At 35.4% G+C, this 13,556-nt stretch overlaps 1 protein-coding gene across 1 annotated transcript; it reads left to right on the top strand.

The window, feature by feature from the left end:
- Positions 1-6,213: 6,213 nt before the first annotated feature.
- Positions 6,214-13,093, top strand: LOC145682955 (uncharacterized). Its single transcript, XM_081754315.1, has 2 exons — positions 6,214-6,556; positions 12,999-13,093. The coding sequence occupies exons 1-2, from the start codon at positions 6,214-6,216 to the stop codon at positions 13,091-13,093; spliced, it is 438 nt and encodes a 145-aa protein (XP_081610441.1).
- The last annotated feature ends 463 nt before the right edge of the window (positions 13,094-13,556 follow it).

The raw sequence follows: 13,556 nt of genomic DNA, 5'->3' as shown, positions 1-13,556 counted from the left end.
GTTAATACTGATGCCGAGCACACTTAAGATCTTAATCGTTAATTCCGATGGAATAGTTATATCACAAATTATTTTCAATCATATAAAACATCTGTGAAATTTTGGCAAACAATCAAGCAAATGGATAACTCCATAAACACTTATGTTTGGATTTATTCAAATCTTGTTGTTCAACAATTATTCAGCTATCATTCATTTATTCAAACTTTTAGGTTTACCTACAATTTGAATGAACTGAATTGGATCAATATGTTTTTCTTTTGTCAGGTCATGACCATGATTAGCTGAATAAAGCAGTACACTTGTAGAATACATTGGTTGAAGACACTTCAATTACTATCCTGGAATTTCTCAAGAAGAGATGTTCGTTATGCTTCCATCATTTGTAAGTTAGTCAACATACAAGATAGTAGATTCTCTATGTCCTTGTATGCAAGATACGTCTGGATGGTTTGATTAGTCGGATTTTAAATATTGAAGTCATTTCAACAACGATCTGTTAGCTTTATTACGTTTTAACTTCTACCGAAAACACTGCTTGACCAAACAATTGATTGTTTTAACTTCCATCTTATTCCAAAATGAATATTGAGTTGGAAAATAAAATTTGGATACTACTACTACATTAAATTATTGTAATCATTACGATAACAGGACTCACAATCACAATAGGCTTGTTTATCTTGAGACATGCCCTTTGTAAGGAAACGCTTAAATATATATACTTTCTACGTCAAGTGTTCTTGAGCAGCACTACGGAAATGCAGGTGTGATAGCACATAAATTTTTAGAAATATTACTGTTGGGTAATCACCAGTAACTGAAGTTTTTATGATTGTAACTAACAGTACTTTCGGATAAAATTTCGTAGAGAAAAGTGTGTGGGGAATGCAGATTGTACGCAGAATAATGGAGTAGGAAATCGACGTTATTGATGGGTTATGTTTCAAATGTTCTTTCTGAAACAACTGAATAAAAAAACATACAAACAATGAAGACATCTTTCAGAATATTAACGTTTCACCCTGAGAATCATGGCTTTATCATTCATGTAACGCCATGAAAATACATTACAAAATCACCCATCTTTTTCTGTGTTCTATTACATATCGTTTACAAGAAAGCCGATAAAGTAATAACAACATGTCGCCCTATTAGAGAATATGTTAAAGTGAAAGATGAATCAGGTATATGCTATGGTAGCTTTCTTGTAAATATACCAGTGATCAGTATTTAAAAAATATGAAAGTGCTTCGTTCTTATAATTTATTTCTAAATGCCATCTGGCTAAAATGGACACTAATATCATACTATCAAACAGCGTGTGTTTACTACAGAACATATGATGATCTTATCTGGAGTATTTGCGATTTAACAATATCTGATGTAATAGAAATTATATATATATATATATATATATATATATATATATATATATATATATATATATATATATATATATATGTGTGTGTGTGTGTGTGTGTGTGTACATATATATATCAGGCCTATATCGCAGCTAATACTGCGCGTAGAGCCTTCAAACACAAAGTTGAATTACCAAATCTGACTACCTATAGCAGGCCTTTATCTCAGCTAATAATGCACATAGAGCCGTCAACACACACAATTTAGCTACCAAATCGTATATGTAGAATGCAACAAAAATAGTAGCGACACCAATGGCGTATCATGAATATCTCCAACGGGGGTTAACTGCAAAATTTAACATGGAAACAGGGGTTGGTAAAGCCTCCATTGAAACAAGCGCATAATGGGAGAAACGTCTAGAGAAAACACCCTCGCACCGTCTGACATTCAACTAGTAATGTGACCGTGTTGCTCGCGGAGATTAATAAGATGCACCGGTTGTGGACTAAAATGGATCCACTTTGCTTGTACCAATCTGGATGATACTGCTGAAAATGCAGAAAAAGTCCAAAGCGGTGAAATAGTAAAATACTGTTTTGATTGTGAAAAGGACCGAGGCCAAATATCTCCAGCGGAGATATCTGACCTCGATGATGAGGAAATGAACGGAAATCACAGTGATTCTCGGGATCAGACGGCAAACCCGAAGGAAGGAATGTCATCTGGAGGGTCTGACACGTCTGCATTAATTCGCCAGATGATGCAAATGATGAACGAAAAATTTTGTAACTTGCAAAAAAAAAATAATACAGAAATGAGGAGTGAGATAACAAAGTCCATGTCGACTTTTATTACATTAAGGTCATGGAGTAAGGAAACCTCTTGAACTTCCAAGGTAGGACATTTATATAATAACAAGTAAGGAAACTGTGCGTTCATAGAGATGTGGAACAAAATACGTATTTCTTTAATTGTAAGTTTTATAAATACCAACTAACAAGAGCGGCACTTAAGAATGTTGAATATCGTCTCCTTCATGGTTTCACAGGCCATTAATTTATATGAGGAAACATTCTATTTATTCTTTGAAATAAACGAGAATTTAGCAAGTTAATTTTACTGATTTCTTCTCGAGATTTTTAAATGTATAGTTCTACAATGCAAAATTTAATTACAGTATTATGCAATTCATGTACTTTTAATGCAAGGGACACTTAAATAGGTCAGATGACGAAATTAACAAAATCAAACAATCTAAGTCCCGTATATTAAAAAAGTACTTTCTCATATAAATCAATGCGCTAGAAAAAAGGTGTCAAGTCAACATCGAAGAATACACACACACCCTTAATTTCATTAAAGTCTTTCTTTCGAAAGCTACTCTAAAGCAATTGTGTGTCGTTTTCCACAACTTGATTTTGGTTTAGTTTTTCACAATATTATAATTGAGGATATATCAGTTCCTATTCCAATAAAGATTAGCACGTGCCTGACAAAACAGCTAAATGTTCCAGGGCACTTATATTCGTATTGATTCCTTACGAATAAGTGGTGTATATTCTCGCCTTAGGGACAAGAGAAGTCCCATATAATCTCGCTTATGAAAAAAATACTTAGCTTCTTATGAACAAGAAACATTCTAAATTTCACGATACCTTCGTAAATTGACAATTGTATTTCTCTTTTAACGGAGATCTTTATATTAATCATTATACGCGTATATATTTTTGTTATTTTTCCAATACTTAATGCAACTTATGAACCGGCTTTTATATACTTAAAGAAACGTTTAGATAACTCAAAAACTAGAACCACACTATGGTTATCATTTTCAAAATTATTACACATAATGTTTAGACTCAAAGTTGTGTTATGACGCAAATTTCATATTTACAAACATCTTACTTTAACGTGTGTTGTTTTAGCAAAATACAGGCTATAATAAACTCACGCCTTCAAACTTTATATTCGTACATTCGAATTAAATTTAAAAATGTTCATATTTAAAGTATTCTAGCAGGACAATATGTTTTCAAGCAGATAACTAAAAGTAGAGGCTGCTCCTGAGGGAAGTCACCCCGTTAAAAATTAGTTTTCTTGCTTCAATGTAAGGGAAAAAAGGTAATGTGATCGAATTCGAAGGTGTGGGGCGTGATTGGAACAATATTGCGGGGTCCCAGGATATATATATGAAAGGCTTGGTTCAATATATTGATAAGCCACATATCGTTCCCAGAAAAGAAGCCAAATTGGCCAGCTGCACTACCATACCAATCAATGAAGTCAAGAACACCAATTGTGATATTTATTGGCACCTACTACCAATTTTTGCAAACTTGTTAACAGCTACTGGTCACAAGATATCTAAGAATCCTAAAAATAGTAAAATATATTTTCTCCTTCTTTTTACAAATCTGGCTCACTACATACCAGTGTCTCGAGCCCGACGCTTTCGAGGTTGTCACTCGAGCTCAACTGCACTCGGGCTCAATAATTGTGATAGAGCCCAAGTACTAATAAAATTAGTAAGTAAACTCAAATGAAAGAAAAACTTGAGCGCAAGCGAGCGCGACCTCTAATGATATAAATGACAACGAGCCTGATCGAACTCGAGTGCAAAATTCCCATCTATTTTATATATGTACAAGTGCGGAATATCAATAATAATATACTGTAGATTTAATGAATATCTGCGTATATTACAATTTATAAATGTCAATCACTAAAATGAGAATCATATTTACCATTACTTATTTTTTATTTAATACACCAAAGTAACTGTCAGTATGAAGGAGTCGATAAAGAATGAAAGTGGCTGAAGTTGAATGAGTCGATTGAGGTGAGGGTGGCAGAGGGTGAGAGTGTTGATTGAGCGTGCGATTTCCTGAGGGTGACTGTGAGGGAGTTGATTGAGGGTAAGGATCGCTAAGGTTGAGGGTGAGGGAGTCGATTGAAGTTAAGGGTGGCTGAGGGTGAGGATAAGAGAGTCGATGGAGATTGATTGAGTGTGAAGGAGTCAACTGAGGATGAGGGTGGCTGACGGTGAGGGAGTCAAGTGATGGTGAGGGTGAGTGAGGGTAAGCAAAATTACCCATCTCTGCAATAAAACAAAGTTTGGTGTGGATGTTTTGGACAAAATGGCCAGGCAATATTCTCTGAAAGCAAGTTCAAGGAGATACTTCTGTAGATACATTTTGCAACATCTTAGACTTATCTGAAATAAATTCGTGGATTATCTACAGGAGTATGACAAATATAAACATTTCAAGAGAAGAATTTATCCAAGAGCTTGCGGAAGAACTGTGGAAGTATTAACTAGAAGTTAGATCCAAGAAACGCGAGACTGTAACAGATTTTGAGGTAGATGCTTCTGCTTCAGAGCCATCTGAACCACTACCCAAACAAAGAAAGTGTCAGATTCTGAATTGGAAGCAGAAGAAAACTACAGTGACATGCATCATATGTAAAGAATTTGTAACCTTTGCACTTCAGAGGCACGCTACACATGGGCTGTTTGCAAGGGAAAGTAATGATCTGAACTTCTGAAAATATTAACCCGGGAACACATAGGGGGGTGCTCACGCATCCCACTCGGTGTTTAAACAGTGTGGAAATAAGGAATATGCCACTGACGGTGCTACCCTCTTGTGTATTCCTAGTTTATCATCTGGCTGCAGCAGAGAGGGGTGCGCCGTTCCATTGCACAGAGAAAGTTTAGTCAGAAGTCGGAAAAAGTGTGTTATTTTGCTGTTTGGGTGTTGTGGCACCCCGCCTATGTGTTCACGTATATATATTTTTTGATAAGTCACTTTCATTAGAGATAAGACATTGAGTGTAGGTTGGCTTTACAATCATGTGGACTTGCAAGGCTTCATCCTCGAAGGTTCCAGACGACGCACAGATTCGAAAGTGGCTTGAAGAAGAGGAGGTAGGTGATCAAGATACTGAAAAAAACGTGAGTGATTTTGAGGACGATCTTCTAGTTGAGTCGGACTATGCTGATGAAGTTTCTGAAACTGCTGTTAGTGATGCGGAACTGAACTGTGACAGTGACAGTGAAGATGATGAACCGACTCGTGGTGCAATAATGAAAGGAAGAAATGGTTACCGGTGGAAAAGTGTACCCACAGTTAGAGATAGAACACCGGCACGTAATATAGTCTTGCGTATTCCCGGCAACAAAGGAGCTGCAAAGGACGTTCAAACTCCCCTTGATGGTTGGAAATTATTGTTTACCGACAATATCATAAGCATTGTTGTATAACACACAAACGAAGAAATTGCGCGACAAAGAATAAACTACTCTGTAGGCACGTATTATGTAGGTGATACAAATACCAACGAAATCTCTGCTCTAATTGGACTACTTTACATGGCTGGCACCCTGAAATGTGGACATTTGAACGTGAAAGACATGTGGTCAACCACATTTGGAAATCCAATATTCCGCTGCATAATGCCTGAGGCCCGATTTTGTTTCCTCATAAACTGTCTACGGTTTGATAATAAAATGACGAGAGATACAGCAGATACATTTGCGCCTATCAAAGTGTTATTTGAAGAATTTGTAGTGAATTGCAAAACATACTATACACCACATGAATACTGCACCATTGACGAGCAACTTCTTGGTTTTCGAGGAAAGTGTCCCTTCCGCGTTTATATATATTCTAAACCTGACAAGGATGGTATAAAAATCAATTGTCTCTGTGACTCGCGAACATTTTATATGGTGAATGCACTGCCGTACACTGGAAAGGTGAAAACAGCGCACGTGAACCTGTACCTCTGAAATTAGTAAAAGAACTGTCAGAACCAATTCGTGGAACTAACAGAAATCTAACCATGGATAATTGGTTCATGTCGGTGGAATTAGCTGATACGATGTTGAAAGACTACCAGTTGACAGTTGTTGGGACTTTGCGCCATAATAAAAAGGAGATTCCTCAAGCTTTTCTTCCTGACAGAAAGAGAAAGGTAGATACTACAGAGTTTGCGTTTGATGGGCCTAAAACACTGGTTTCCTATTGCCCACGAAAGGGGAAAAGTGTTATTCTCCTCTCCACCATGCATAGCGACAAATCTGTGAATGTAGAAACAAAGAAGCCTGAAATAATTCATTTCTATAATGAGACAAAGAGCGGAGTGGACGTTTTGGATGAGCTAATGCATAACTATACAGTGAACCGTAAAACAAGGATGTGGCCGCTTCGGTTTTTCTACGGAATGTTGGATCAGGCAAGTGTGAATAGCATGGTACTTTTTAGAAATGCTACGCAGAATAGGGGAATGTCCTTCACACGACATCTATTGCGTGAGTTGGGAATGCAGCTAGTGACTCCCCATATGCAAAACAGGCTCAGGACCCCCCTTTCAACTCCTCTTTCAACCATGATCAAAGAAGTACTTGGTGTAGAAGATGACGTAGGACAGGCTCATGTACCTACACCAAAGCAAGGCAGGTGTTACTTGTGCCCGAGATCTGCAGATAGGAAGACAAAATCATTCTGTACCGGGTGCAGCAAGCCAATTTGCGCTGAACACAAGAAGTTTGTTTGTGGCAACTGTGTGTAATCAAAACTGAGGTGTACTTCAAGAAATTATTCATTAAATGCTTCTTAAGGAAGGTGAAAATGTGTTTCTTTCAAAAATTAAAAAAAAAATCTACAAGAGATCCACATATACTTATGGGGTGCTAGAGCACCCCACTATGTAAGCACGTGTGTAAAATTTCCCTATGTGTTCCCGGGTTAATAGAGAACAGAACCACAAAATGTAACCATGGACTGCACGTAGCAAAAGTGAAATATATTGATAGGCTAATAATTGTATATGCTAGTGTATATAAAATTAATTAAGATTAATTAATTAACAATACACGCGCCTTTGTACGTCTCGAAGTTCTTGGTATGAAAATATATTTAAATAGCTACAATTCTTATTCAGTATGTTTATGCGGGACAATTTGTCCCCTTTCGGCGTTCTAGAGGGTTAATACTTATCTTGTGTATTTCCAGTTGCCTGTGTCTAAGGACAAAATTACAAAAAATAAATATTTCATCTAATTCCTAACACATACCTAACATTCAAATCAATAACGACAGCTAATTTTTGAAAATCTTTTGTAATGCTGCCTACCAAAATTACTTTCCCCATCAGGATGCCGCGGTCGGCAAGAGGGATTGCCGCCGTCGACGGTGGCGGGCCGCCAGAGGCAGTCGGCACCCGTCTGCGGCGGCACGACGATCTACTTGTTCAAAGTTGCCGACCTTTTGCCGAGGCGGCAAGCGGTCGAAAATCGTCAAGTAAAATTCCCTTTGCTGACTCTTTGCCGACTGTTGCCGACCGTCAGAGCCGGCAAAACAATCGGAAAAGCCTCTTTCCGACCCTCTGCCGACTCCTTATGCCGGCCTCTTTTCGACGGCGGCGCCGGCGCATTTACTGTGCCTTTACGGTTGTTTGCCGACTGCTCGGCAAGACAACTTTCCGACGGCGGTGCCGGTGCATTTAATGCTCATTTCCGGCTGTTTGCCGACCTCTCGCCAAGGCAACTATTCGTCGCGGTCGAAAATCGCGCTGAAAGATGCCGGCGTCCGGCGCCGGCAATCCGACCGCGGCATCTGGTCGGCATGGACAAATTGTCCGACTATAGGCGGCAGAATCCTGATGGGGTTTATGACTTTTATTGCCATAAAAAGCTTAACTAAATTTTACATAATTACATCAGTTACAAATGACTGTACTGATAGTGAAATATTCTGTTAACTTCATTCTCAATTGTAAATATCACTTTCTTAAACTGTGTCCACTGATCATAGATCAAACTGAATAAACAGCCATTGATCTCGAATACTTTTCTTTATTGTCTTGAACATTTATCACAATTACATTCAAGTTATTATTAAGAATAAATTTCTTTTGAGGTTGCACAGTAACTATCAATTAATATTAAAAAACATTTATTTTTATTTTTTACTTTTTAGATTCATTTTTAAAGAAGAGTTGATGCTTTTTATAACCACTAGAAAGATCTTTCATTCCAACATACCTCATAAACAGTTTCTTAATTTTCATCTCTTTTAAAACTTGATCAGTATCTTCATTATATATTTGTGTTAATAAGATTTTGTGTTTTTTTCATTTAAATGTACTAATAGCTTACTTTGTTGGAATCAATTTCCATAAAGTTGTTTCGTATGATTTTCCTTTCTTCCGATCTTGCAATTTAACAACACTTAAAATGTTAATATTGTTTTTCTTCTATAACTGTGATTCCATTTCTTATTTATTGTATAACAAATTTTAGAAATTTATTCATTTTTATATGTGAGCCAGATTGTTTTTGTAATTATGTTATCCTATTCAATATGTGGGTAATCATATGGACAATATATTTTCTATGTTCGTCTGTTAATTCTTCATCTTTTACTTTAATTATATTAAGCTCGTTCTTAAACATAGCAATTTGAGTAACCATATTTTTGTAATAATCTTTCTTCCAAGCTATATTAAATAGCGTTGATAGGCCAGTGATTACTTCAGAAGCTTCATGTAAACGCAGTTGTAATAATAGAATACATGGAACAGGAATAAATATATTTATATATCTTGTTGAAGTATAAAGTCGTATCGAAGTAATAAGGGTAACATAAATGCATTTTATTATTCTTAATTACCTATTATTTTTCGCTAGTAAGTTTACAACTGTTAATATTGTATCTTCGATTAATGTAATTAAATTTTCTAGAGGAATATTGCCTAAATGTTGAATTTTAAAAATGGATTTTATGGTATTACTTCACAAATACTTAACAGCTATAAACCTAAAACCTAGATTACATTATCTCAATTATCTTTTCCTCCTGTACCTCACTTATCTCTTAAAGTTCTTCTTACTAATCATAACTACAAAGGAAATAGTTTTATCTCGTACCGCACTTTCAAAATTAACAGTCAACTTCAAATTAATATTATCGTTTCTTGCTACCATTTTATGCCTGCTTGTATTAATTACAAACATTGGTCTATTATCTAAGAACTCCTTTGGACAGTAGTACATTTCTGTACTTCCGATTACAGCTCTCTTTCATACTGTATACATCTCATATGCTTTAAGGTATTTATGATTAGGAAAATCCAAGTTCAAACATTCTAAAGGAAAACACTCATACCTTTCCATTTTTCCTTCCATCTTACAGTGATCGAAATTGCTTGAGTCTCTTGATTTTCATTTCTATCAGTTTGAAAGAAGGCAATTACGAAACTTGGCAGATAGAATTCATTAGAATTAAATTGTGTAGTTAAATCAAATTCAAACCACTTACTACCAACTGATTTCTCTACGCATTGATATGTGTTAAAGGAAAGAGGGATTTGCTTTTCTTTTAGCTTGTTACGTTTTAGTAAGAGTGCATAGTTTGGTACATAGATAACAACAGGCATTCTTTGTTCCATAGTTGTAATTGTAACTTTACCTAGATATGGTCGATCTTCCTAATATATTAAATCTTCTTTTGGCGTTTTCCAAACAACAAATGCATTATTATCAGTCCCATATATCAGTTCCAAAGTATATCCTTAACACTTGAGCAGAACGCTGGTTGCAGATGTAGTAAATATACTATTTCTTCATCCGTTCTTCTCCAAGTAATTCCTTCTCATCGACTTTCATCTTTATGATTTGCTTCTGGTTTTGAAATCGTACATGTATTTATTGCTGCGAAGTAAAATCACGATCGTATATAATATCTAAAATTTGTCCATAATTATTGACTTGTGTGATTTGTAATTGTCCATGCTTAAGAAAGGAATACCAAATGGAAGTTTCGAATAGATTCTCGGATTTAGAAGATTCGGAGTGCACTAGTGTTATACCTGTATTGAAATTAGAGATAGCATTAAAATTTCAGTGAAAGAAAAATTGGGACATGCGGAAATACGGAGGAACAAACTAGAGTTCGACCAGGAATGCACTAAAGTAACATAGAAGAGAAACCAGGCAAATTTACGCTGTCTACAAAATCGGAATGAAATAACTACAGAAAATTTCGCAGATACCAGACGGGAAACTTCCAAAACTTTTAGAACAAAGAAGCGCGACTTCTTGAAAGATAAAATTATGGAACTTGAAGAAAAGAGTAAAAATAAAAAAAGTCCGGGACATATATAAGGAGATCATCAAATTTAAAAAAGGCTATCAACCTCGTGCTTATATATTAAAGAAATCTGATGGTACAGTTCTCACTAATACGGATAGCACTTAAATAGATGGAAAGACTTCTTTGACGATTTGCTTAACACGCAACCAGAAACTAGTGTGCTTGGAGAAAAGAAGATGCACACCGCAGAACCGTATATTTCAGAATCCAACCGAATAGAAGTAGAAATCGCTATAAAGAAATTAAAGAAACAGCAATCTCCGGGTACAGATGAAATTCCGGCTGAGTTAATTTTAGATGGAGAAGAAAAATTGTGTAACAAGATACACAAACCCATTCTACTTATCGGGAACAAGGAAGAAATACCGCAAGAGTGGAAAGTATGAATCATTGTTCCAATTTACAAGAAAGGCGACAAAACTGACTAATAATTATCAAGGCATTTCTCTTCTGTCAACATCCTATAAAATCCTTTAAAATATTCTATTAGCAAGATTGACCCCATACGCAGATGAAATCATTGGAGATTATCAGTGCGGATTTAGACGAAATCGATCAACTATCGACCAAATACAATACCCCGGTACATCAACTATTTATTGATTTAAGAAAGGCATACGACTCGGTTAGGAGAGAAAAATTATACAACGTTCTTACAGAACTTGGAATACCGAGAAACCTAATTAGGGTAATTAAGATATGTCTAAATGAATACCAAAATAAAGTCCGGATAGGAAAATTTTTGTCCACGAGGTTTCACGTCGAAAATGGCCTGAAACAATGAGATGCGTTGTCGGTAATATTATTTAACTTTGTTCTGGAATACGGTATAAGGAAAATTAAAGATAGCAGCCAGGGCATAGAGTTGAACGGTATTCACCATGTTATGACATATGCTGATTATGTAAATTTAATAGGAAAGATAGAGGAACAATAGACAGAAATGCAGAGATCATATTAAACGCTTGCAGGGACATGGGCTTAGAAATAAATGCAGAGAAAACTAAATACATGGAAGTGCATCCGGACCGTAATACAGCAAATTATGGATGCGTTAAAATATTAAATAATACTTTTCATAAAGTGGATAGTATCAAATATCTTGGATCAATATTAACAAAGGAAAATCATATTCACGAAGAAATTAAATAACGACTAAAACCAGGGAATTCGTGTTACTATTCGGTTCAAAATCTCTTGTCGTCCCGAATTCAGTCGAGGAATATGAAGCTTAAAATATACAAAACCATAATCATGACTGTTGGTGTGAATGGTTGCGAAACATGATCGCGTAATCTGAGGGAGGAACATATACCGAAAGTATTTCAGAACAAGAACTACATAATTTATACGGTTTACCCAACATTGTTAGGGTCGTTAAGTCTAGGAGGCTTAGTGGTCAGCTCATGTTGCTAGAATGTAAGAAAGTAGAAACGCTTTAAAAGTCTTGACTGAAAAACCAATCGCAAAACGACCATTAGGAAGACTTAGGCGCAGATGGGAGGACAATATTAAGATGGATCTCGCAGAGATTAGTTTACAAACTGGATGCAGTTAGGTAAGTATAGAAGTGAGTGGAGAGCTTTTATGAACGCGGCATTGAACCTCCGGGTTCCATAGGCCATAGAGTTTTTAGGCATTGGTTTATATTTGAGAAAACAGATGTGGGAAAAATTATTAATGAGTATAATATCCGGCGCTTTGTTATTATTAACAGTATACTCACCATTAGCATCTCTTCCTCTAATTTCGAAACTTACATACATATAAGCATAATAAGGACGTATAAACCCATCACCTATATCAATATCATACTTAATAAATCTGTATAGTTTATTTAGGATCCCAGCTGTTCTTTGATTATGTTTAAACGTTTGTAACTAATATGACTCGATCTAATCAATTTTATTAGAAAAAAAGGTTTTTATCGTTTTATGGATGAAAGCCATATAACAACTTGTATGTAACTTCTTCAAATATCCTTATTCCTATTCACCCGGCTAATGATTTCTGAAAAACTATACCTATCTGTAAATATATTTAATACTACAATACAAAAATGCCCCCAGATAACGTCATTTTAATTTTGTATACGTGTCCTATTAATTCTAGGTTGTTACTGCCGAGATGTTAATAGAGCCTTTGGTGGATTTCCTCCGGATGAGTCAAACACATATTTACAATTTCTTTTTTCCAATACCAAATCCAATGTGTTCCCATGCTTTTAGATATATCAAAGTTACCAACACTACACTCATCTTTCCTTGGATGTTTAGGCAATTCATCAGCCATAAAGACACATCTAAAATGATTTATTTTTATTTCTATTCCCAACTTCTTAATATCGAAGTTGGTTAATATATATTTTTTTTTTTAGTTTCTACCTCTCCTTTGCTTTGCTTCTAGCTTGGTATAACTAAATTATGGCTCGTTTTTCTTCTAATTCTTTTTTCTTCTTTGCTTCATCTACAGATTTAGTAATCGCAAAGACGCAGCCAGAAGCAGAACCTAGAGCACCGATTATAGCTAAAATTGTTGGAAGAGTAAATATTAAACAACTAAAATGAGTATTCTTTTTAGTTTTCATTTCTCTATTTATCTTTATAACTTATGCCACACAAACAGATAAATGCATTCCTCTACTTTCTTTAACCTTTTTAGATTTATCATTTAACTGTTTCTTTGTTAAAATGTTATCAATATTTAATTTCTTGAGTTCTTCTTTAGGCACTGTAAAACTTCTCAACGTATATATATTTAAAAATATGAAAACTAAAAAAAAAATATGAAAAATTCTTCTTAAAATTTAAACATCACAATCTAAAAATACTTATTCACCTAATCCAAATCTAACTTTTTTGTTCACCGCTAAAGCAGTTTCAAAAGCAGGTGAAAGTTTTGCTATTAAACCAACATCACTCGCAAAAACCCTGTCCCATGCTTCGTACTCTAATTCTTTGTATGCAATAAGTCTTGAACTAGTATCTATGATCTCTGTAGTATATGTATGTGTTTTACAAGCTTCATCCA

The sequence above is a fragment of the Thermobia domestica genome, chromosome 4, assembly GCF_964235325.1.
Source record: "Thermobia domestica chromosome 4, izTheDome1.hap1.1, whole genome shotgun sequence".
Taxonomy (NCBI): domain Eukaryota; kingdom Metazoa; phylum Arthropoda; class Insecta; order Zygentoma; family Lepismatidae; genus Thermobia; species Thermobia domestica.
The sequence above is the reverse complement of the archived record's forward strand: the minus strand, read 5'-3'. Positions and strand labels throughout refer to the sequence as shown.

Coding starts and splice junctions, on each gene's coding strand:
- LOC145682955 (XM_081754315.1), top strand. CDS start 6,214: ATGGATAATTGGTTCATGTCGGTGGAATTAGCTGATACGATGTTGAAA. Junction 6,557..12,998: donor GCATAACTATACAGTGAACC/GTAAAACAAGGA, acceptor CTTCATCTACAG/ATTTAGTAATCGCAAAGACG.